We start from the raw sequence: 22,222 nt of genomic DNA, 5'->3' as shown, positions 1-22,222 counted from the left end.
TTGCTGCCTTAAAGTGGCTTCTGACCGGTTGCATAAATAAGATAAATGTGTCAGCAAGCAATGCTAGCTTTACTAAGAACCTACTCCAAACCGGCCATCACATTAGGTATTATGAAACAAAGATAAGTAATAATAATTCACATTTAATGAGGACTTACTATTCCAGGTCTTATGCTAACCACTTTACAAGGATTATCTCATTTAATCTTCACAACAACCTTAAGAGTAGATACTATTATCCTTTTTATTTTTTCTGGTTGGTAAATTGAGACTTAGAAAATTAAATGACTAGAAGGTAGTGGAGTTGGGTTTTGAACTAAGGTCATTTAACTTCTAATGTATTTAATCACTACATTCCTTCTCAAAATTCATGGCCTTGAGGAACTCATTCTTTTGGTGAGGAGTGGATTAGCAATGTTGATAGATAATCATATGAGAAAACACTGACAGCATCCTGAGAGCTATTCACATTATGGCAGGACAAAGAATAAGCCCACCAAGTTTCCAAGAGGTGTTTTTGTTTTCCAGCTGCTAAAACAAATACGGTAAATGGGTTGGCTTAACAATGGGAATTTATTGACACAGAGTTTTAGAGGTTAGAAGTCTTGCTTCTATATTTTCTATATTTTCTGGCTATATTTTAGCAGGGTCATAAAGAATGAGCAGGATTTTACCAGGACTTGGAGGAGCATCATAAGTGCAATAAAGTAAAATCACTAAGGATTGGGGTCATTAGGGAAAACATCTGGGAACCAAAGGATTTATGCTAAACTTAGAGGAGATATATAAGATTTAAATAAAGTATAGCAAGAGAGGTACAGAGGTGGGCACATACCAATTGCACACGGTGTTCCCTCTGCTGGGAATGCTGTTCTCATCTCATTTCTACCCAACTCGAACTCATCCTCTAAATCTAGACTCCCATGAATTTCTTTGTGAAATTTCCCAAGCTAACCATGTGGCCTATGGGCAAGTTATTTAACCTTTCTGAGAGTGAGGAACTTCATGATAACAGTTGCCTCAAAGATGCTTGCAAACATTAGGAGTAAGTGTATTTGTAAGTATCCTGGTACATAGCAGGTGCTCAGTATTTATGGAATGCAAAGAAAGTCAGAATTGGCTTGTTATTTAAAAGGGGGCTGAGGCTGAGTGGAGGACTTTGAATTGAAGAACCCATCTGAACTTCCTCACTGACATTTGCCTTAAATCACCCCTAATTTTCTAGGATTACTGAAGCTAGAAGAGGTGTGTGTTTGTTTGATTTTTGACTTTTTATTATAGTAACTGTATACAACACGAAATTTCCCAGTTGAAACTTTCAAGTATGCAGTCAGTAGCACTAAATACATTCACAATGTTACGCTACCATCACCAATATCCATTACCCCAACCTCAAACATAAACACTGCACGCATTGCACCCACTAAAAAATATCTCCTCACCCCTTTGTACCACACCCCCAATCTATGATAATCTATAATCTACTAACTGTCTCTATGAAATTTTCTTCTTCTAGGTATTTCATATAAATGAGGCTGCACAATATTTGTTTCTCTGTGTCTGGCTGATTTCAGAACTTCATTCCTTTTATGGCTGAATAATATTCCATTGTGTGTGTATACCACATTTTGTTTATCCATTCATTTGTTGATGGGCACTTAGGTTACTTCCACCTTTTGGCTATTGTGAATAACGTTGATGTATGTATCATGTACAAATATCTGTTTGAGCCCCTGCTTTCAATTCTTTTGGGTATAGACTAAGAATTGTGAATGCCAGATTATATAGTCTTCTATTTTTGACTTTGGAGGAACTGCCAAACAGATTTCTACAGTGGCTGCACCATTCTACAATGCCACCAGCAGTGTAAAAGGGCTTCTATTTCTCCACATCCTTGTGAACACTTATTATTTTCATAGCCATTCTAGCAGGTGTGAATTGGTATCTCATTGTGATTTTGATGTGCATTTCCCTAATGAGCAATAATTTTGAACATCTTTTCATGTCCTCAGTGGCCATTCATATATCTTCTTTGGAGAAATGTTTATTCAAATCCTTTGCCCATTGTTAACTTGGGTTGTCTTTTTGCTGTTGAGTTGTAGCAGTTCTTTATATATTCTGGTTATTAAACCCTTAGCAAATATATGGTTAGCAATCATTTTCTCTCATTCTATAGAGTGACATAGTGGTTTGGAGCTGTATGTACCCCAGAAAAACATGTTCTTAAACTTAGTCCATTCCTGTGGGTATGAACCCATTGCACGTAGGACCTTTTGTTGAGGTTACTTCAGTTAAGGTATGGCCCACCTTAGTCAGGATGGGTCTTAATCCTAGTACTGGAGTCCTTTAGAAGCAGAATGAAATTTAGACAGGGAAGGAGAAAGCCACAGACGTAGCAACCAGAAGCAAACATCAACAGAACTTTGAAGAGAAGGTAGAGACCGGGAGAGGCTGCCATGTGCCTTGCCATGTGACAAACTAAGGACTAAGGATGGCCAGCAGCCATCCCTTAGAACACCACCATCTTCTGGGAGAAAGCACCGTCTTGATGATGCCTCAATTTGGACTTTATCTTAGCCCCCAAATCATTAGCAAATAAATTGCCATCGTTTAAGCCAGTGGATTACATGGTATTTGCTTGAGGAGCCAAGGAAACCAAAACAAGTGTCTTTTCACTTTCTGGATAGTGATCTTTGACCTACAAAAGTTTCTGATTTTGATGAAGCCCATTTTGTCTATTTTTGTTGTTGTTATTAGGTCATGCTTTTGGTGACGTATCTTAAAAGATGTGTTCTTGCTTTGTATATTGAATTTCACGGTGCTTTTCCATGTTTGTTAGTTGTGTTTCTCCCCCATTCATCTTTAAGTGCCTACAAGGGCAAGGTACCCCTTCTGTTTTGTGCACTGTTTTACACTCAACAAAATGCATCAAATAGCAATCAACTAACACGTATGTTCTGTTGTGCAAGGTGAATTGTGGGGGGAGAGAAGAGACACAAACTAATATAGTATAACTTTACAGAAGAGATTTATTGAATTACTAGACTACAAACATTTATTATTAATAATACAAATAGTTGAAAGTAAAGCGGTCTGACCGGCAGACAAAGCAGTCTGTCCAGCAGATAAAGGAAGGAAAAAGAAAAACTCACCAAGCTGGGGAAAGCCCCCACATCTGATACTACTGGCTGGGGAAGTTCTGGTTCTTCAGCCCATCAGAGTCCCAGCTGGCATGCGGTCCCAGGCAGAGCGTCCCCTCCTGGGTGAGACCTCCAACTTTCCTGGGACTCCAGCCAGTATTTATGGCAATTTGTCCAGGAGTGGAAGTGCTTTGTTGCACGTCTCAAGGAAGGGCTAATTCCTTGGGACGATCAAAAAGACTTCCTTATCTTAGTTTTACCGGCAAGTCCGCAGTGGGGGAGCCTACCCCTCCGCGGAGACACAGGTGATTTATTAACTATTATTGAAACTCCTGGGTAAACTCTGTCAGGCTTCAGTGACTTCCTTTGTTACACCTATCTTTGGTTCTCATTCTGTTATAGACAGGCCGGCACCTGCTGTCATGCAGGGCAGCTATCTGATTATGGTTCATGTTAGTTTGATCCATGCATTACACCTTCCTACAATTTCTGACACAACTTCTCAATGAATGAAAGTTGGATGCTTAACAACCATTGATTGGATGAGTGAATGATGTTCTCTCTGGACTCTCAAATCTAGTGTGTTAGGCTTTAAGTTCCTAGCACACAAATATAAAATAGAGTAAGGTAGAGAATTTTTTTTGTCTTCTGTGATTTTCAAAACACAGTAAGTATAAAGCATCATGGTTTTCTAAAGGGTGATTATATTAACATACAATTTAGAGTGACATCTGGTGGTTGCCTTTAGAAAGCTTCGAAGAAATAGTGAATTAAAAAGTCCACGTAGTGCTATATAGATATCACGTTTTAGTCTTTAGCGTATTGGAATGGCTAGAAGGAAATACCTGAAGCTGCCAAACTGCAAGCCAGTGACCTTGATTCTTGAAGATGATTGTATAACTATGTGGATTGCATAGTGTGGCTGTGTGGCTGCGGGGACCTTGTGGCTTGCACTCCCTTTGTCCGGTGTGTGCCAGATAAGTGGAAAAATGGGGACAAAGGTTAGATGAGGAATAGGATGGGATGGAGGGGAATGAAAGATTTAGGTATTCATTTTTGCTTTTACTTTTAATTTGGAGTGGTGAAAGAGTTCAAAAATTGATTCTAGTGATGAGTGCACAGCTGTGTGATGGTGCTGTGAATAGTTGTGCACTGTGGATGACTGTAGGGTATGCAAATATATCTCAATTAAACTGTATTTAAAAAAAGGTAGGTGAATGGTGGGGAGGGTATGGGATGTTTAGATGTTCTTTTTAATTTTAATTTTAATTTTGTTTTTTGGAGTGGTGGAGATGTTTCGGGTTTGATTGTGGTGATGAAGGCACGGCTATATGGCAATGCTGTGGACAGCTGATTGTGCACTTTGGATGATTGTATGTTGTGTGATTGTGTCTCAATGAAATTGCATTAAAAAAAAAAAAGTCCATAAGAACAATGAATTAAAGTGGTAAAAAATAAGAAGAAAAAATATTTTAAATTCCCACCATTGATAATCTTATATATAAAAAAGCTGGTTATAGGCTTTCAATCCTTTGGACTTTTAAAAGAAGCAGTAAAACAATTAAAAAACGAAAATTTTTTTTTTTTTTTACAAAAATTGCTGCACGGTGAATTGGTGGCGGGAAAAACGAATTGATTTACTGGTCTGAAGATAACTGGCTTGAGATTAAACGCCACTTTCTAGAAGAACATAAAACGACTCAAAAGTTTTGCAAAATCTTCCGGGATAGAGGGAGACTTTATTCACAAGGTAAGACATTTTAAACATCTCTCCGGAAATTCGAGGCTGGGAGCATCTGTGGAGATCGCAGAACTTTCAGTGGACGGAAACATTCCACAGATTCTCGCTGACAGGAAAACGAGGGAGAAGGACCGATCACTCTCTCGGTTTTAGATTGGTTGAGCCTGCCCGCGCGGCGGAAGAAAGCGGAAGCGCGCTCTTTCAAACTCGCCGTCTTAACGTCGATTGACGCAGGCCATTTCCGGCCTGGCCATGGCGGCTAACGCGACCACTAACCCGTCGCAGCTACTTCCTCTAGGTAATCGTGGCACTATGTGGATCCGGGGACGGGAGCTGAAGCTTAGGGTTGGGGGTAGAGGGGATGGATGGGGTCGAGGCTCCGGATTGGGGGAAAGTATATCGGACCAATTGCTTTCCCCCTCTGCGGCTTGTCTTTTAGGCTCCAAGTCTCTGCGACCCGAGGCCACCCCTGGGTCATTAGCATTGTAGGGTTCTTTGTTGACTCCCCAAATCAAACTGTCACCGGAAAAGGTTTACATTTAGTGAATGCATCGTTTCCCTTCTGTGCTGTGAGCTCGCCTCTACCGTGTCATGGGTAACAGTCCCACGTCTCAACCTGTCATTTAAGATCCTCAGATTAGACCCTGTCTGGTTAACCAACCCTGGCCGTTTATTGAGAGAAGTACCATGGTCTGGAATGAGCCTTAAAAGAGGAATCTGGAAACTAGTTCTGTTTGCCATTCATTCAGTCGGTAAATAAACGGCTGTTGGGCATCTACTATGCGCGGTGCCTGGGCAGTGTTCCACAGTAAATATAAATCACGGCTATTGCTTTCAAATAACACACTAACCAGTGGAGGAGACAGATAGTGGCCGAGTAAACATCTTGCCAAATAATGCTAACCTTGCTAAAGAAATGCTCAAACTGCTGTCAGTACTTGTTGGATTAGGGAGATAGTGACAGAAAGGAATTCTGGTGAAGATAATTATGCCTCCCTTTCCTCTCATATTTTGTGCCTGGTGAAGAATGATTGAGTCAATGGATGTGCCATGATTGAAAATTTCTCATTCCTTCATTTGACAAGCTCTGTTTGAATGCCCATTATATGACAGGCACTGTCCATTTGGAATACAATGAGGAACAAATCAAGCATGGTCTCTGCCCTAGTGGAGCTTAAAGTCTAGTGGAGGGGGGTGGGTTTATATATTAACAAAATAATCCAAAAAATATGATATATTGCTACAAAGGAGGGGTAGGTGGAGATTAGGGAAAACTTTTCTATTAAAGTAATTGAATAGAAATTTGTAGTATAAGGTCTGGTTTAACTTTCACCACATGCAAGTCATTGAGTGTGAGTAAGTGTTCAAATACCTGTTGAAATAATGAATGGGTAAAATAATGTTTTCCCTCCCTTTTCCAAATATATCCATAGAGCTTGTGGACAAGTGTATAGGATCAAGAATTCACATTGTAATGAAGAGTGATAAAGAAATTGTTGGCACGCTTCTAGGATTCGATGATTTTGTCAGTATCCTTTAAAAGTGGTTGCTGTATGGATTTTTCTTGGCCATACAATAACATAAATAAATGTATACAATTTTTACTTATTATTATAATAGAAATAAATTAATCTCAGGGAATTATTGTGATAGTGTTTTAAGAGGTGTGTATGCTGAAAGAAGATAAAGTTCCTACCAATAACAAGCATCTTAAATTTGAGCTATTGTGTAAATGTTATTAAAACTGAACAAAGGCAGAAGACAGAGTAAATTCAACAGGTATATTTATTGTCTTAACACCAAATTTCAGATATGGTGCTAGAAGATGTCACAGAGTTGTGAGTATTGTTAAAAATGAAAGGATTGATGGGAATCTCTTATCTTTTTAATTTAAGGCAGTTAATATTGAGTCAATAAAATGATTTATAAGAAAACATTGCCTGTTGGAATTACCTTAAAGGTAGAAACTGTATCTACTAGTAAAGTTGGATGGGAGGTTATTGCCTTCATATAATTATTACTAAGTTGCTAGGAAGTTAGTGTAGCCAAAACCTTAAGGTTGAAAAGATATTAAAAACAGCCAGGAATTTGGGGGCTCATGTCAAATTGAGGAACTGATAATAATATTATTTAACTGTATAACAAAATGTAAGTGATGGCCTACTTACATTAAATATAAAGAGCATGGTCAATATCTCTGCTTTTAGAATTGAATTGATTACAGTTGGTTTAATGGCTAGGATTCAGTAATAATAGATGTGTTATAGCAAAAGAGAGGCTGGGACAAATTTCATTTCATATTTGAGCTCTGGGACAAATTTCAGCTTCTTTTATGAAGATCAATCCTGGTGGATCTTAGGCTAATTAGTCCACTGTATTATCTTTAAGAAAGATACATTATCTGTTGGATCACATTTGTCTTTGAAAGTTTTTGATGTTATTGCCTGACCTCACATTCATTTATATAGAAGAATAAACTTTAGGGAGGGAAAGTATTTTTAAAATGTTGACTTTTATGACCACTGTTTATCCTGACTCTGCTTTATCTATTCCTTTAGTGAAATCACACCAGAAGGAAGGAGGATTACTAAATTAGATCAAATTTTGCTAAATGGAAATAATATAACAATGGTAAGACACATTGAATCTGTTTTATTTAGATATTAGCTCATTTTGTGGTACAGGGGTTACAGAAATAACTTGTAATACTCCTTGATTAAAATGCCCACATCCCAGTGGTGCTTAAAATGGGAAGGGGATGCTGTAGTGTGAATATGGCATTGGGCTTAAAGACTAGCTTGCTTGGGCTTTTTAATCTTTCATTTTGTCAAGAATCATTGTTGAGACAATATATATTAATTGATGATGTTGGAAACTGAAAACAGATATTGACAACAACCAGGAGAAAATGGGAATGTAAGCGAAGCCAGAAAGGTGGCTTTGGTCAATGAGGAGCATTCAGCACAGGTTTTTAGATGATGTTGTGGGGGTATTATTAATAAACCTTTTTTCTCCCCTGCAGCTGGTTCCTGGAGGAGAAGGACCTGAAGTATGAATGGGTTTCCTTGATTTACGCTAGATTCTGTTTTGTTTTACAATGGCAACAAAATGGAAAATTTTTTTACTTTTCACTGTTTAGAGTCTATAAAGTTGTTTCCCGTTAAAGGGAAATGTTTTGAAGATGTATTGTAAATGCCAATTTTTCTAAGTTAATCATGTTTATCTTGGAAAAAGAATAAAACAGTTTGCTGTTTGAAGACTTTAAAAATAAAGGCCTTTTTGGTTAATTTTGTAGTTTTATTCATTATACTCTGTTAGCCAGTGGGGTAAAGATTGTAATTATTTGTCACTTGCTTTCCTGTTTTATGCTTATTTGGCTCCTTATTTACATGGCCATTTAATTCTCAAACAAAAATTGTTACAAACAAAATGATGAACCCGGAAATGATTACTTATGAAATTTAGTTCAAATTCTGATGCTTTGTAATGAGATTTTTTCTACTGAACTTAAGTTCCATTAACCCCTATTAAAAACAAACAAATGAAATACACCATTAATATAAACACAGTGTAGAACATGCAGCTATGCAAAAAGGAAAATATGAATGATACGTTGCTGTATATTTCCTTAGATTTTCTTGATACACTCTTTCAGTACACACTTTATTTTAAAAAACTAATTCATCCTGAATAATGAGGCTACTGCTACGTAGCCTCTATTTAAGTCCTTTTTGAATGTTCTACCTTCTCCCCTTCTTTGTTATTGTGATAGGGAAAATCTGCTGTGTTTTAGGTTTTCTTTATTAATTTTGAACTCATTTGTGTTTTGTAAATTACTTATAGGAGTTTTTGGCTTTGAAATGTTTGTCCTTTTTTTACTAACTTTTAAGAATTCTTGATAGGTTACTTTTAGTCATGTGTTTTGTAGATAATTTCCCCAGTTTGTATTTTGACTTACAATGGTATTTTTGGACATAAATAATGTATTTTTATCTAGTCATATGTTGATCTCATACTTTATGACTTTTGTCTTTGGAAAAAAAATCCTCTTTTCCCAGCATCGAGGAGGCTAATATACCATTCCTTACTTTAAAATTGGCAATTAAAGGGGAGGAACTATGCATTTGGTTTCATTTTCAGTAGGAAATGTACTTCAGGGTAACCAAAAAGCACCAGTTGAAGAGGGAAGACTTTTTGTTGTTCAAGTAAATGATGCTAGTATAAAAATGTAGAAGGCAAAATAGAATTAGAAAATCACCATTTTGCAACAACTAATAATGTAATTGATTTAGGCAGGGATCATCAATGTCTCATGGGAAACATTGGACAACAGGTTGATGGGAACTGCATATTCACATAATAGAAGAAATCTCCCTGTATGTTAGTTATAGCCAGTAAGGGAAAAGCAACTTTAAAGTAAGTCTTTACCTTAACACAGCAGTCAAACTTAGCATTACTAAGAGTGGTTGAACTAGACAATATGTGCCTCTTTGATATGATGTAATATGAAGTACACAGCATCACATATGAAATATTCTTGCTAAAATATGCCGAAGTTTTTCAAGGTTGAAGGTCTAACCTCCAGTTATAAAATGAGATCAAAGATGAATAAGTTATATGACACCACAAGGAAACAATTAGGCAAATCCAGGATGTGTGACATCATACAAGACAATTGACTTGGTTTTTAAATAAGTCAGTGTCATCAGAAAAAAAAGGCAGAGATGGGGACAGCCCTATACAGAATAAGATGCAATGTGTGATCCTTGACTGGAGTCTGATTTGAACAAACTAGCTGAAGAGATTTTGAAGAACAATTGGAGAAATTCTAATATTACAATCTATTAGATAATATTGAGGAGTTATTGATAAATTGTTAGCTGGGATAATGCTGCTCTGGTCATGGAGGAGAATGTCCTTATTTTTTTACTTTGCATGCTGAGGTGTTTAGGGGAGAAGTGTCTGTCTGGAATTTGAGTTAGGCAAAATGTTAACAATTGTTGAATCCAGGTAGGATTTTTAAGACTGTTCAATCTATTCTTTTTAGTTTTCTCTAGGTTAGAAAATTTTTATAATTAAAATGTTAAAAAAAATAAAAGATCACACATTTTCCATCAAATAATAGACCCACTTGGATTAGAGAGGAAAAGGAACCAATTTAAGAAGCGGTTAGAAATGCAACAGAGTGCTATGAAAGAAGTAGAAAAATGGAGGGAAATGAAATAAAATGAAATATAGGAATATAGTGCACTAGTGCAGAATATGATGGAGCAGAAATAAAGGCTGCTCCAGGCCCATAACATCCAAAGCTGAGGAAAAGCAGGATCGCTAGGGGCTCCTGGGAGCCAAAGCTTCAGAATGGTCGGTCAACAGCAGCTTTTGCTCAGGAGTCTGCTGGGTGTGATTCTTCAGTTGAAACAAATGTGGAAAAGGGAGAAGTCTCACCTAGGAAGGAGGTTGCACAGGTTTAAGCCACTTCATAAGCAACCAAAGCAGCCCTGTAGCATGGGACTAATCCGCCTGCCCAAGTGAGTGTTAGAAGCCATGTCACTGGACAGAGCTCACCTAAATGCAGTACCAGGATGCCCAAAACTCATTTCCAAAGGGACGTGGACATTGAGAGGTTCAAAACATGTTGGGGAAAAAAAATAAAACATGTTGGATGAAAAGGAAAATCTGATTTCAAATAAGACGTGGTAACTGAGTCTGCCACTTTTGCAAATTTCTCAACTCTGCCAGAAGGCAACGTTATCGCAGGTGCCACTTGCTAAAAGAAAGGGGAGATTTTCATAGATGGAATTTCCCCAAGTATTGTCAACAGCGTAGTATCATAATTCGACTCTTAAGTTAATTAACCAATTAATTAGGCAGTCTAATTGAAGGCCTCAGGCATGGGTTCCTAGCAATTGGCAGAGACTGACAGGCATCCTGGCAGGGCCAGAACCTGCTTCACTCAGCTACTTCTGAGTCTCTGTTCTGGTTTTTAGCTATGCTAAATTTTGAGTTATAAGCACATAATTTAACCTGGGAAAACCATTTTAGGACTTGTTTTCTAAATGTGGTGTGGACGGCTGGTGATTATCTTGTGTTTTCATTTAACTCTTTGGTCCCATTAAAGTGAGGCTTAAAGCACAAGCAAAAAAGAAAAAAAATAGATAAATTGGACTTCATAAAAATTAAAAACTCTTGTGCTTCAGAGGACACTATCAAAAGGGAAAAAAGACAACTCACAGAATGCAAATCATTTATCTGTTAAGGGACTAGTATCCAGAATATGTAAAGAACTCAATAACCCAACAATCAAAAGACAACCCAATTTTGCATTGGGCAAAGGATTTGTAAAGGCACTTATCCAAAGAATATATACAAATGACTAATAAGCTCATGAAAAGATGCTTGACATCATTAGTCATGAGATAACCACTTCACAAATATTAGAATGGCCATAATAAAAAAAGACTGATAATAAGCATTGGCAAAGATGTGGAGAAATCAGAACCCTCATATATTGCTGAAGGGAATGGAAATGATGCAGCTCCTGTGGAAAACAGTTTGGCAGTTCCTCAAAAGGTTAAACAAGGAGTTACCACATGATCCAGCTGTTCTGGATTGCTAATGCTGCCGGACGCAAAATACCAGAAATGGATTGGCTTTTATAAAGGGAGTTTATTTGGTTACAAAGTTACAGTCTTAAGGCCATAAAAGTGTCCAAGGTAAGGAATAAGCAATGGGGTACCTTCACTTGAGAAGGGCCATTGGTGTCCGGAAAACCTCTGTTAGCTGGGAAGGCACGTGGCTGGTGTCTGCTTGCTCCCAGGTTGCGTTCTCCAAAGTGGCATTCTCCAAAGTGTTGCTCTTGGGGCGTTTTGTTCTCTCTTAGCTGCAGCTGCTCTCCAAAACGTCACCCTCAGTTGCTCTAGTAAACTAATCAAAGCCCATGCCAAATGGGAAGGGCCACATCTCCATGGAAATTATCCAATCAGAGGTATCCCGACCTACAGTTGTGTGGATCGCATCTCCACGGAAACACTCAATCAAAGAATTACAATCTAATCAACACTAATATGTCCCCCCTACAAGACTGCATTAAAGAATATGACTTTTTCTGGGGGACATGATATATAAAAACTGGCACACCAGCAATTCCACTCTTGGATATATACCCAAGAGAAACAAAAAACCTGCATCCACACAAAAACTTGTACACAATGTTCACAGCAGCATTTTCATAATAGCCCCAAAGTGGAAACAGCCCAAACATCCAACAATAGATAAAAGGATAAATAAAATATATAACCATATAATGGAATACCATTCAGCCATAAAAAGAATGAAGAAGTACTGATACATGCTATAACATGGATGAACCTTGAAAACATACTAAGTGAAAGAAGCCAGTCACAAAAGCCCACATATTATGATTCCATTTATGTGAAATGTCCAGAATAGGCAAATCCAGAGAAATAGAAATTATATAAATGGTTGCCAGTTGCTGGATGAGGAGGGGGGAATGGAAAGCGAGACGTATCAGAGGCATATCTAATGCAACTTCCTGAAGCTCTAAAATTATACCCATGAGTGACAGCCTAGGCTGTGGCTGCTAAAAGGACCCTACATCCACCTAAACATCAAGAGCCCCCATGGTTAAGATTGAACAGAATAAGAATTTGGGAAAGATTGGTTTTGGCCTTTAACTTAATATTGGACTTTGAACTTTAACTCAGAAGGATAAGAGAAATTGGATTTTGACTTGCAAGGAGATTTAATCTTACAACTTAAATTTTTTCCCCTGTACTTTTGATAATGGAAGGGGCTATGTTGATATTCATGTATCTCTTTCTTGGCATTTTGTTATTAGGCCTTAATTCTATGATATGCCAGGTAGACAATGTGACTAGGCATGCTTTAGGGTGGGAAATAGAGTGAATTTTTAGACTTGGAATCAGAGAAACCTTGAAGTTGCCTTAATTAAGGTATTATTCTGACTCTGTTCAGAGCCTTTTGGGGAAAAATCTAAACTGCTTCCAGTGATCCTGAAAACATAACCAAAGGATTAGTTGTTGGCATTTGGAAGCAACTTCATGATACACTGTGCCGAACTTCTCTGGTTCACCACATAGCTTTAATGGATAAGCCCAATGGGTAAAAAACACAAAGAGATGGGGTATGTTGCAGAGGAATGCTTCTTTCCCACTTCTGATGTTTTCTTCAATATGGAGGAGGATCGGTTAGTGTAGCTCACCTGGCCTCTCTCCATCTCCTTATTCCCTCTACTCCAGGAGACATGAAGTAACTTTTCTGATTGAATATGGGAAGAAGGAAACGGGGCATGTTTGCCTCAGTTCTCCCTTTTTAGCTCTTGGGATTGAGTTCCCTGCAGGGAGCACGAGTTCTGCTCTGCTGGTGGCTGCAAATTTTATAGGGACCTGCCCCTACATGAAGAACTCTGTGGTGGTTTGGCAATGCCCAGGGCTTGGTGGTTAGTCTGAATAATTATGGAGTTCCACACTAAGAAGTTAACTGCAGTCCAAAAATATAAGCTAAATCATCCACCTAGCCTAAATCAGTAATAAAAACATTTTGACCATCATTTTTCCTATCATTTTTCTATCTGCCTATTTGTCTTGTTATTTGTGTATCACCTTGCTTTTTTTCTCAATTGGTTCAGAACTCAAGAAGAGACGTGTTAATTATTGACACCCTCAAGACCCCAATAGCCCTCAAGTCTCTGCTGTACTAATATACCTCCTTTGTCTCATCTTGCCCTGTCACATCTGTCCTCCATAGTCATCAGAGCCTTAAGAACTTACCTAAAATGAAGATATAGTCACAGCACACCTTGGCTTTCAAACCTTCATAACTTCCCCTCTATACAATGAAAGCCCAAGTTCCTTAACAGGACACCAAGAGGGTTACCTGCTAATCTTGTCAATTATGTCTCAATCTTCCCCTACTAAAGGAATTTGTAACACTGGCTGTCTCCGTATTTGGATTTTTGCTTTACTCATGTCAGGCTTCTGTGGGAATGTTCTTGTCTCCAAAGTTCCTCTTCACTTGGTTTACTTATACTCAGCCTTTAAGATTAGGCTCAAGTGTCACCTCTTCCAGGAAGCCCTACAAGATGTCCCCCCCCCCCACTCCCAGGGGTTTGAGGTACTTATAAGGGACAGGTCATGGAAAATGCTTTTCCATTAGTCTTGAACAGCTGCTTCTTTGAACCTCACCCAGTTCATTTCATGCAACATCCTGGGTTTCAAGGGAAACAAATCCTGTTACATTGCTGAACTAGAGACCAATGTTTGGGCCACCACCACCAGCACCATCATCTGAATATTTTAAGACTTTGCTGGCATAGTCAATCCTCAGTGCACTAACAAAATGGGATTCCTGGCTGCTAATAGGGAAAATTGGAGTCAGAAGCTCAGGGAGCTCCAGCAAGGACCTGGTGCTCTGTGAGCCCCACTCTTGGAAGACAACAGGCACCCATCCCTGAAATTTCTCTACATGGTGGAGCTGGCACTCAGTCTCAGATCTGCCTGACATCTAAATCCATGCTGTCTACTCCAGTCACAAGGTGTGTGAGGTCAGTGGGCATAATGCCGGAACAGAGAAGGGTCGGAAAATGGACTTAATCTACTTCAGCTAAAGTTGACCCTGGCTAAAATGTCATTAGACACTTCGGTTTTAAAATTAATCAGAAAAACCTTGCATGACATCAACTGACCTCCAGAGGGCATTGTAGGAATAGGCAGCTGGTTTTAACACTTAGGCTTAAAGAGTAAAAAGACTAGTCAGTTTTCAGTTTTCCCCAGAATCTGCATTTGAATTCAAGTTTTTGGTCTCTGGTCTGCTATTCTTAACTATTGGATCACACTACAGTATACTACCTACACTACAAGGGCAGGTAAAGGATTGCATCTATACTACTACTGGCACCTTTAAAAAAGTAATCTACTTTTATTCATGTATATTTTATTTTCTGCATGAGGTGTCTTTTCTACTGTAAAAATTGAGAGTTGTAGATTCAGATATACTCAGACTTACATGGTGGATTTGCAGGAGACGTGCTCTGGAAGCCAGTTTGAAGGGATTTCGGAGGTCCTGCGATTTCATCACAAACAGTCATAGCTACGATGTAGTGACTCAGAAAGGAGCAAAGGACCCATGCTTAATCCCCCTGGGGGTGCACATCCTGAGGAGGAGAGGGGATTTCTTAGAGAATGGAAAGAATTGTCCCCTAAACTCTGTACATCTTTGAGGACAGGCATTTTCCTTGAACATCTTGATAGAACTGTGTTTCCATGAGTATCTGAACTACACACTAGCGAAGTGGGCAGCTGAACAGTTTGGAAAGAGGCAGGGATAGAAAATCAGGAAACTGAGTTTGTCACTGAGTGGCTGTGTACCCTTGGGTAAGTCACTCCTTTTATTCAGACCTTCAATTTTCTGCAATTTTATTACATATAAAACAAGAGTTGAATTGGATGTTTACATTCCTTCCCAGCACCCAAATTCTCTGCTGTTGGTTGTCTGCATTTTAATGGAAGGAAAAATTAGCCAAGGGCTTGGGGTTCATGGTGGGGTGAAGGTGGGGGACATGGAAGGATGGTTGACCACACAGTCCCTCAATGCTCAGGCATGCTCCACCCTTGAGCCATTAGCCCCCAACCGCCATCACTGCTAAGCCACGGTATATTTGAAATTTGTTGTCGCTTCAGTAGCCTTTGGGAACATGGGCCCATTCCCATATCTGCTGATTGCTCATGAATTATTGTCCTGTGGGAATCTCGTGGTTATGGATGCTGTGGATAATCTTCCAGAGCTGTGATGTTCCCTGTTCTCCCTGCTACCTTCCTCATTTCTGTTCTGTTTCAATGAAAGGCAACATGAAAACCACTGGGGTGGAAACCATGTCCAAAGGAATCATGGTCTGGTGGGAAACCCTTTTGCTTACTGACCAAGTGAGCTCAGGCGAGTCACTAATTTTCTTTAAGTCTTGATTGCCTCAGTGTTTTTTTTTTTTTTTTTAATTTTTTAGAAATTGTGGTAGCACATATATATCACATAAAATTTACCATTTTAACCATTTTTAATTGTACAATTCAGTGACATTAATTGCATTTACAATGTTGTGACACCATCAGCACCATCCATTATCAAAAAAGCAATAACTCCTCATTTCACTCCTTCCAGCCCCTGGTTACCTGTATTCTATTTTCTGTCTCTATGAATTCACTTATTCCAGATATTTCATATAAGAGGTTTCCTCGCCTTTTAAATTAAGGCAAGAACTCATGCCTGTCCTACTCTACATGATTATTCTGAGGATTGAGAGGGGTTAATAGATGTGAAAAACACTTTAACTTGAATAACTTTCCATATTGATGTGGGGACCAATTCTGAGCCCTAGCCCTGACACATTTGTTATTTGACACCAGCTAGTAATACCCTATTTGGCTTTTTGAATCTATACCCCACCACATTCCAAAAAGAACCACATCAGCCTGCAAGAAGGCCTATAAAATAATTGGTCATTTAATTTCCTATAAAATAAAGTAGCACAGCTAGACTAGAAGATCAAGACCATGAGGTGTGGTGAATCATAGATATGTGGGCCATGGGCTTTTCTCTCTTTCCTGATCTTTAGGTAAGAGTCTATTTACTTCCTTTTAAGTATTTTGTTTATTTTGTTTTGTCCCATAATTGCCGCTTCTTGGGCCATTGGCCCTATAACACTTCCTTATAACAACCCTATTATTTGTCATTGGCTTTAGCCAGCTGCACAGTCAACATCTCATCAGGGAAGTAAGAAATGGGAAAGACCTTAATTTTTCCCCCACTGAATTGCCTGGAGGGTATCTCTTAGTGATTGCATCTGGAAGTGTGACATTTAATTAGCGGAGAAAGTTGAGTCAGACAAGAGGCAGCCTGTGCCAGCAAAAAAGGGTGAGAAAGGGATGGGGAAGAAGCGATATACTCAGTGGGGCAATTTGGCCCAGATTTTCTCATAGATTCTATGTTCACACCACCTCAGGTGGGGATTGCAGAAGTTTACATTGCCTAAGAAATTTTCCATAGTGATGGTAGCCACCAATGAGCCCCCACTGGCATGTGATTTCTTCTATTCCAACTGACATCTATGTTGGGAAAATAAATAATGAGCTCCATGAAGCTAGTGCCTCACTCAAGGAAGTCTGGTTTCCTGCTGTCCCAGGGACTAGTACTTGAGGATGTCACAACCTTGCACTGAAATCTGTGACCTCTCAGATGGCAGGATCAAGACTGTGATGGGTTGGAAGGAAGCTTACAGCACCTCTAGACCCAGTCCCTCACTTTATTGTTGTATGTGTCTAGCTTATTTCAATTAGCAAAATGTTTTCAAGGCTCATCCATGTTGAAGCCTGTATTAGAACTTCACTCTTTTTGTGGCTGAATAATATTCCATTGTATGTATAGACCACATTTTGTTAATCCATTCTTCCATTGATGGAAATCTGGGTTATTTCCATCTTTTGGCTATTGTAAATAATGCTACTATGAATATTGGTGTATGATTATCACATGGTAATTCTATGTTTAACTTTTTGAGGAATTACCAAACTGTTTTCCACAGTGGCTGCACCATTTTACATTCAGTGGCATTCCTCCCCCCACCCCCAGCTTCTGGAGGCTTTATTTGTAAATATGCTTTAGAAAAGAATGATCAATCCTACTGCTTCCAAGTCTGTGGAATGAAGAGCCGTGTTCAGAGACACACCAATGGCAGTGCCAAAGGTGAAGAGATTTCTGCTTTGTCCGCTTCTTATTCATAGATCCAGTCGTGAGCACAAGACTTGTAGTGAACCAACACTTTGGGCTTAAACCATAGGATGATTTCTTTTATAGAACTACCTACTGAATCACTGCTGTGAATGATGTTCCTGACAACTTGAATGCAGAAGTCTCCGTGAATGGTGCCTGGCTTGGACTCTGCTGTATTGGTCTCCCCAAGCATCACTCAGCCGTCTTCACCACAGTCAGCCCCTCCTAGACCATGGCCATGACCAGTCCTGAGTTCATGTACTTCCCATCCCAGGGAAGAATGGGTGGTCTTTCAGGTCAATGTAGTGTTGCTTCAGGTTTTCCTTAGGGGCCTGGAAGAACTTCATGGCCACAAGGTGGGATCCTGCTCAAAGCAGTTGATGATCTCACTCACCAGGCTCTGCAGCATGCCATCAGCTTGATGGTGATGAAGGTGCAGTTGCTGTTGGCTCTGGTCAAGGGAGCTGGTAGGGTGCCAGGTGGCAACTGGGCCAAGCTGACTGATGGCATTCTTTTTATGAAATATTTTTTTTTGCAAATGAAGGAGCTCTCACCTTTGGAATGGTAATTATATGCAGTTTATTATACAACTGAGCATAACTATTGTAGTGGACTCTAGGGATTGTCTTCCCGGGATCCATTTCTAGGAACTGCCTCTTCCTCCATCCATGCATTTAAAATAGAAGTTGCCACTTTAGTACAGACTTCAGTGGATTTGTTCATAGATGGGCATCTAACTCAGGCAATGAGATCCTTTTCTAGGATTTTTGGACTTGGGACCAGAGAGACCTTTAATTTAGCCCCTCTCCAGTGGCTGAAGCTGTAAGATGTAAACTTGGGAGCTGTCAGCAGCCAGGTTTTCTGCTCTGTGGAAAAAGTCAGTCTAAGTGGGAATTCAGATTCAATGCAATGCCAATCAAAATTCCAACAGCCTTCTTTGCAGAAATGGAAAAGTCAGTCATCAGATTTACATGGGAAGGTAAGGGGATCTGAATAGCCAAAACCATCTTGAACAAGAAGAATGAAGCTGGAGGACTCATACTCCCTGATTTGATTTTAGAACTTATTACAAAGCTACAGTAATCAAAACAGTATGGTTCTGGCACAAGGACAGATAGATAGACCTATAGAATCAAATAGAAATAAACTCTCACATCTATGGCCAATTGATTTCTGACAAGTGTGGCAAGTTCACTCAAAGGGAAAAGAATTATCTCTTCAACAAATGGTGCTGGGAGAACTGGATATCCATATGCAAAAGGATGAAGGCAGACACCTACCTCACGTCATATACAAACATTAACACAAAATGGATCAAAGACCCAAATATAAGAACCAAAACTAAACTCCTAGAAGAAAACATAGGGAAGCATCTTCAGGACCTTGTGTTAGGCAATGGTTTCTTAGACTTTCCACCAAAAGCATCAGCAAGAAAAGAAAAAACAATAGACAAATGGGACTTCATCAAAATCAAAAACTTTAATGCACCAAAGGACTGCAAAATGAAAGTAAAAAGACATACTATAGAATGGGAGAAACATATTTGGAAACCACATATCTGATAAGGGTTTAATATCCAGAATATATAAAGAAATCCTTCAAGTTAACAACAAAAAGACAAACAACCCAATTTAAAAATGGGCAAAAGACTTGAATAAACCTTTCTCCAAAGAACATATACGAATGGCTACTAAGCACAAGAAAGATGCTCAACATCATTAGCCATTAGGGAAATATAAAAAAAAAACACAGTAAGAGACAACCATGAGAAATACAGGAAAGACATCTATCGTGTTCACTTATGATTATAAATGAGACATTGAACTAAAATATTAACAAATAGAGCCCAATGTTTAATAAGAGTATCCACCTGGAAAAGGGTATCCCTTTCCTACCAACAAGGAGAAAACAAACTGAGCTATTCCAAGCCATGTTTAATTCATGTCAACTGTACAAAGCTCAGAAAATAGACACAAAATTGAAAGAAAATAATTTTCCATGACTTTACTTCCTGAAGAGGATGATGCTTGTAGAAAAAGAAATTTCTGTTTTAAAGGAAAACTAAGCAGTGTCTGGAGGAACCCTTCCTTCTTATCTGAGCTATTTTACAGTTCTTTGAAAGTCTAGAGAACGATAAAATTCTGTCTTGTCTGGTGGAAGTTCAATTGATTTCCTCCATCTGTGTTCCCTCCCAGGAAAAATCCAGTTTTTCCTCCATCCCTCATTTACATATTTATTTCAGTATTCCTGATCTGTAAATGTGTCTGTTTCAAAGATTCTCTTTTGAACAGGTTTATAACATCTATCGGTTTCCTCATGTAAAACAACAACAACAACAACAAAAACACAGTAAGATACCATTTCACATCCACTAGAATGGCTGCTTTAAAAAAAAAAAAAGGAAAATAACAAGTGTTGGAGAAATAGGAACACTCGTTGGTGGGAATGCAAAATGGTTCAGCTACTATGGAAAAGATTTTGGTGTTCCTCAGAAAGTTGGTAGCCCAGCACTGTGAATGTAATTAACCACTGAATCATATATTTGAATGTGGTTCAAGAGGAAAATTTTACGTTACATAGATGTTACTAGTATAAAAATTTTTAAAAACCCATAGGACTGTATGACAGAAACAGTGAACCCTAAGTTAAACTATGGACTGTAGTTAATGGTGTAATCATAATAATGTTTTTTCATCAATTATAACAAAGATACCACACCAATGCAAAGTATTACTAATAGGGAAAACTGTATGTGTGTGTGCATGTGTGTGTTAGGGGGGTATACGGGAACTCTGTATTTTCTGCATAATTTTTCTGTAAAACTACAATTTCTTTAAGAAAAAAAGTAATTAATTAAAAAAATAGAGGTGCAGATTTGCTTGGATAGACAAAGCCTAGGAATCACCATTCTGCTGATTTTTTTTTAAAAAGGGAGAGAATACTACCTTTACTCTAAATTCTGTGAGTTGAAAATCATTAATGGATTTGAATAGCATTTAAAATTTTATCCGTCAGTACAGTAAGAGGTTAAAATTAAAGTTAGCCAATAACATTTAGTTATTCTGCTGAGCCAGTAGATTTTACTAATCTTGAAAGAGATTTCAAGTGAGAACTTCATTTTAGTCTGATAAGCTTTATGGCATAACAGTTTGTATGTAGAAAGAATTGGCTTGACATGAAGAAAAGGGATTGCCTTGAAGCTGTGCAATATTTATTACTTCTGAGACGTATATGAAACCTGTATTTGAATTTCTTTCCTTAGAAAAAAAGAAACGTAATGTTTGACCTGCTTATGAAGCCATCTTGACATGTGTTCTGGTTTGGTAATGCTACCATTAAGCAAAATATCAGAAATGGATTGGCTTTATAAAAGCGGTTTATTTGGTTACAAAGTTACAGTCTTAAGGCCATAAAGTGTCCAAGGTAAGGGGGTACCTTCACTGAAGGATGGCCAATGGTGTCCGGAAAACCTCTGTTAGCTGGGAGGGCACGTGGCTGGCGTCTGCTCCAGAGTTCTGGTTTCAAAATGGCTTTCTCCCAGGACGTTCCTCTCTAGGCTGCAGCTCCTCAAAAATGTCACTCTTAGTTGCTCTTGGGGCATTTGTCCTCTCTTAGCTTCTCCGGAGCAAAAGACTGCTTTCAAAGGCTATCTCCAAAATGTGTCCGTAAGCTGCAGCTTCTCTCTCAGCTCCTGTGCGTTTTTCAAAGTGTCCCTCTTGGCTGTAGGAAACTCGCTCCTTCTGTCTGAGCTTATGTGGTGCTCCAGTAAACTAAGCAAGGCCCATGCTGAATGGGCAGGGCCACACCTCCATGGAAATCATCTAATCAGGGTTATCACCTACAGGTGGGTGGGGCCAAGCTCCATGGAAACACCCAATTAAAGAATTACAATCTAATCAACACTAATATGTCTGCCCACGCAAGATTGCATCAGAGATAATGGTGTTTTGGGGAACACACTACATTCAAACTGGCACAACATGCAATACAGACACCTTGACACTGCTAAAACCAATTTATTTAGAGATAAACATTTTGCTTTGTGATATTTAGAGTCTAAGAACATCCTGAACTAGTTTAAAAATAGTGATCTTCAGACAGAAAACATGATTTAAAAATCTGGATTGTCTTTCCCTGGATTGATAATTTATTGTTTCAATCGTTACTTAACATTACTTTTCTACTTTAAAGTATTTTATACACAATTATGAATTAAGTAGGCTGGATTTGGCCATACTTAGAGGCCAAATTTTAAGGAAAATTTGTGGTTCCAATCTAACCCAGTTGATAAAGATTCCCCCATAAGCAGCTGATCCCAGAACTTCCCCATCTCTTGCTACTCACTGGACTGGAAACTGTGAGACCAACCAAATTTTCTGGTCATGTCTAATTCTGCTGAATGTAGAGAATCAGCATCAATATATTCAAATAAAGGAGTTGGGGATATTTGAACATGCAAAAGTCATTGAACCCCAATCTTAAATGATGTCAATCAACTTCCAGATACCCATATTCCATATTCGTATACCATATATGTCAA

At 38.7% G+C, this 22,222-nt stretch overlaps 1 protein-coding gene and 1 pseudogene across 1 annotated transcript; one reads left to right on the top strand and one right to left on the bottom strand.

Moving 5' to 3' along the window:
• Positions 1 to 5,031: 5,031 nt before the first annotated feature.
• LSM5 (LSM5 homolog, U6 small nuclear RNA and mRNA degradation associated) lies at positions 5,032 to 8,168 on the top strand. Its single transcript, XM_037837545.1, has 5 exons — positions 5,032 to 5,179; positions 6,315 to 6,410; positions 6,692 to 6,719; positions 7,440 to 7,512; positions 7,904 to 8,168. The coding sequence occupies exons 1-5, from the start codon at positions 5,134 to 5,136 to the stop codon at positions 7,934 to 7,936; spliced, it is 276 nt and encodes a 91-aa protein (XP_037693473.1). The 5' UTR covers positions 5,032 to 5,133; the 3' UTR covers positions 7,937 to 8,168.
• A 9,515-nt stretch (positions 8,169 to 17,683) lies between these two features.
• Positions 17,684 to 18,192, bottom strand: LOC119535464 (annotated as a pseudogene).
• Between the last annotated feature and the right edge of the window lie 4,030 nt (positions 18,193 to 22,222).

The sequence above is a fragment of the Choloepus didactylus genome, chromosome 5, assembly GCF_015220235.1.
Source record: "Choloepus didactylus isolate mChoDid1 chromosome 5, mChoDid1.pri, whole genome shotgun sequence".
Lineage (NCBI taxonomy): Eukaryota > Metazoa > Chordata > Mammalia > Pilosa > Megalonychidae > Choloepus > Choloepus didactylus.
The sequence above is the reverse complement of the archived record's forward strand: the minus strand, read 5'-3'. Positions and strand labels throughout refer to the sequence as shown.

What these genes read in the sequence shown, in the direction of transcription:
- LSM5 (XM_037837545.1), top strand. Translation starts at nt 5,134, where the DNA reads ATGGCGGCTAACGCGACCACTAACCCGTCGCAGCTACTTCCTCTAG. An exon ending in GTCGCAGCTACTTCCTCTAG is followed by an intron (nt 5,180 to 6,314) that starts GTAATCGTGGCA and finishes ATATATCCATAG; the next exon opens with AGCTTGTGGACAAGTGTATA. An exon ending in CTAGAAGATGTCACAGAGTT is followed by an intron (nt 6,720 to 7,439) that starts GTGAGTATTGTT and finishes CTATTCCTTTAG; the next exon opens with TGAAATCACACCAGAAGGAA.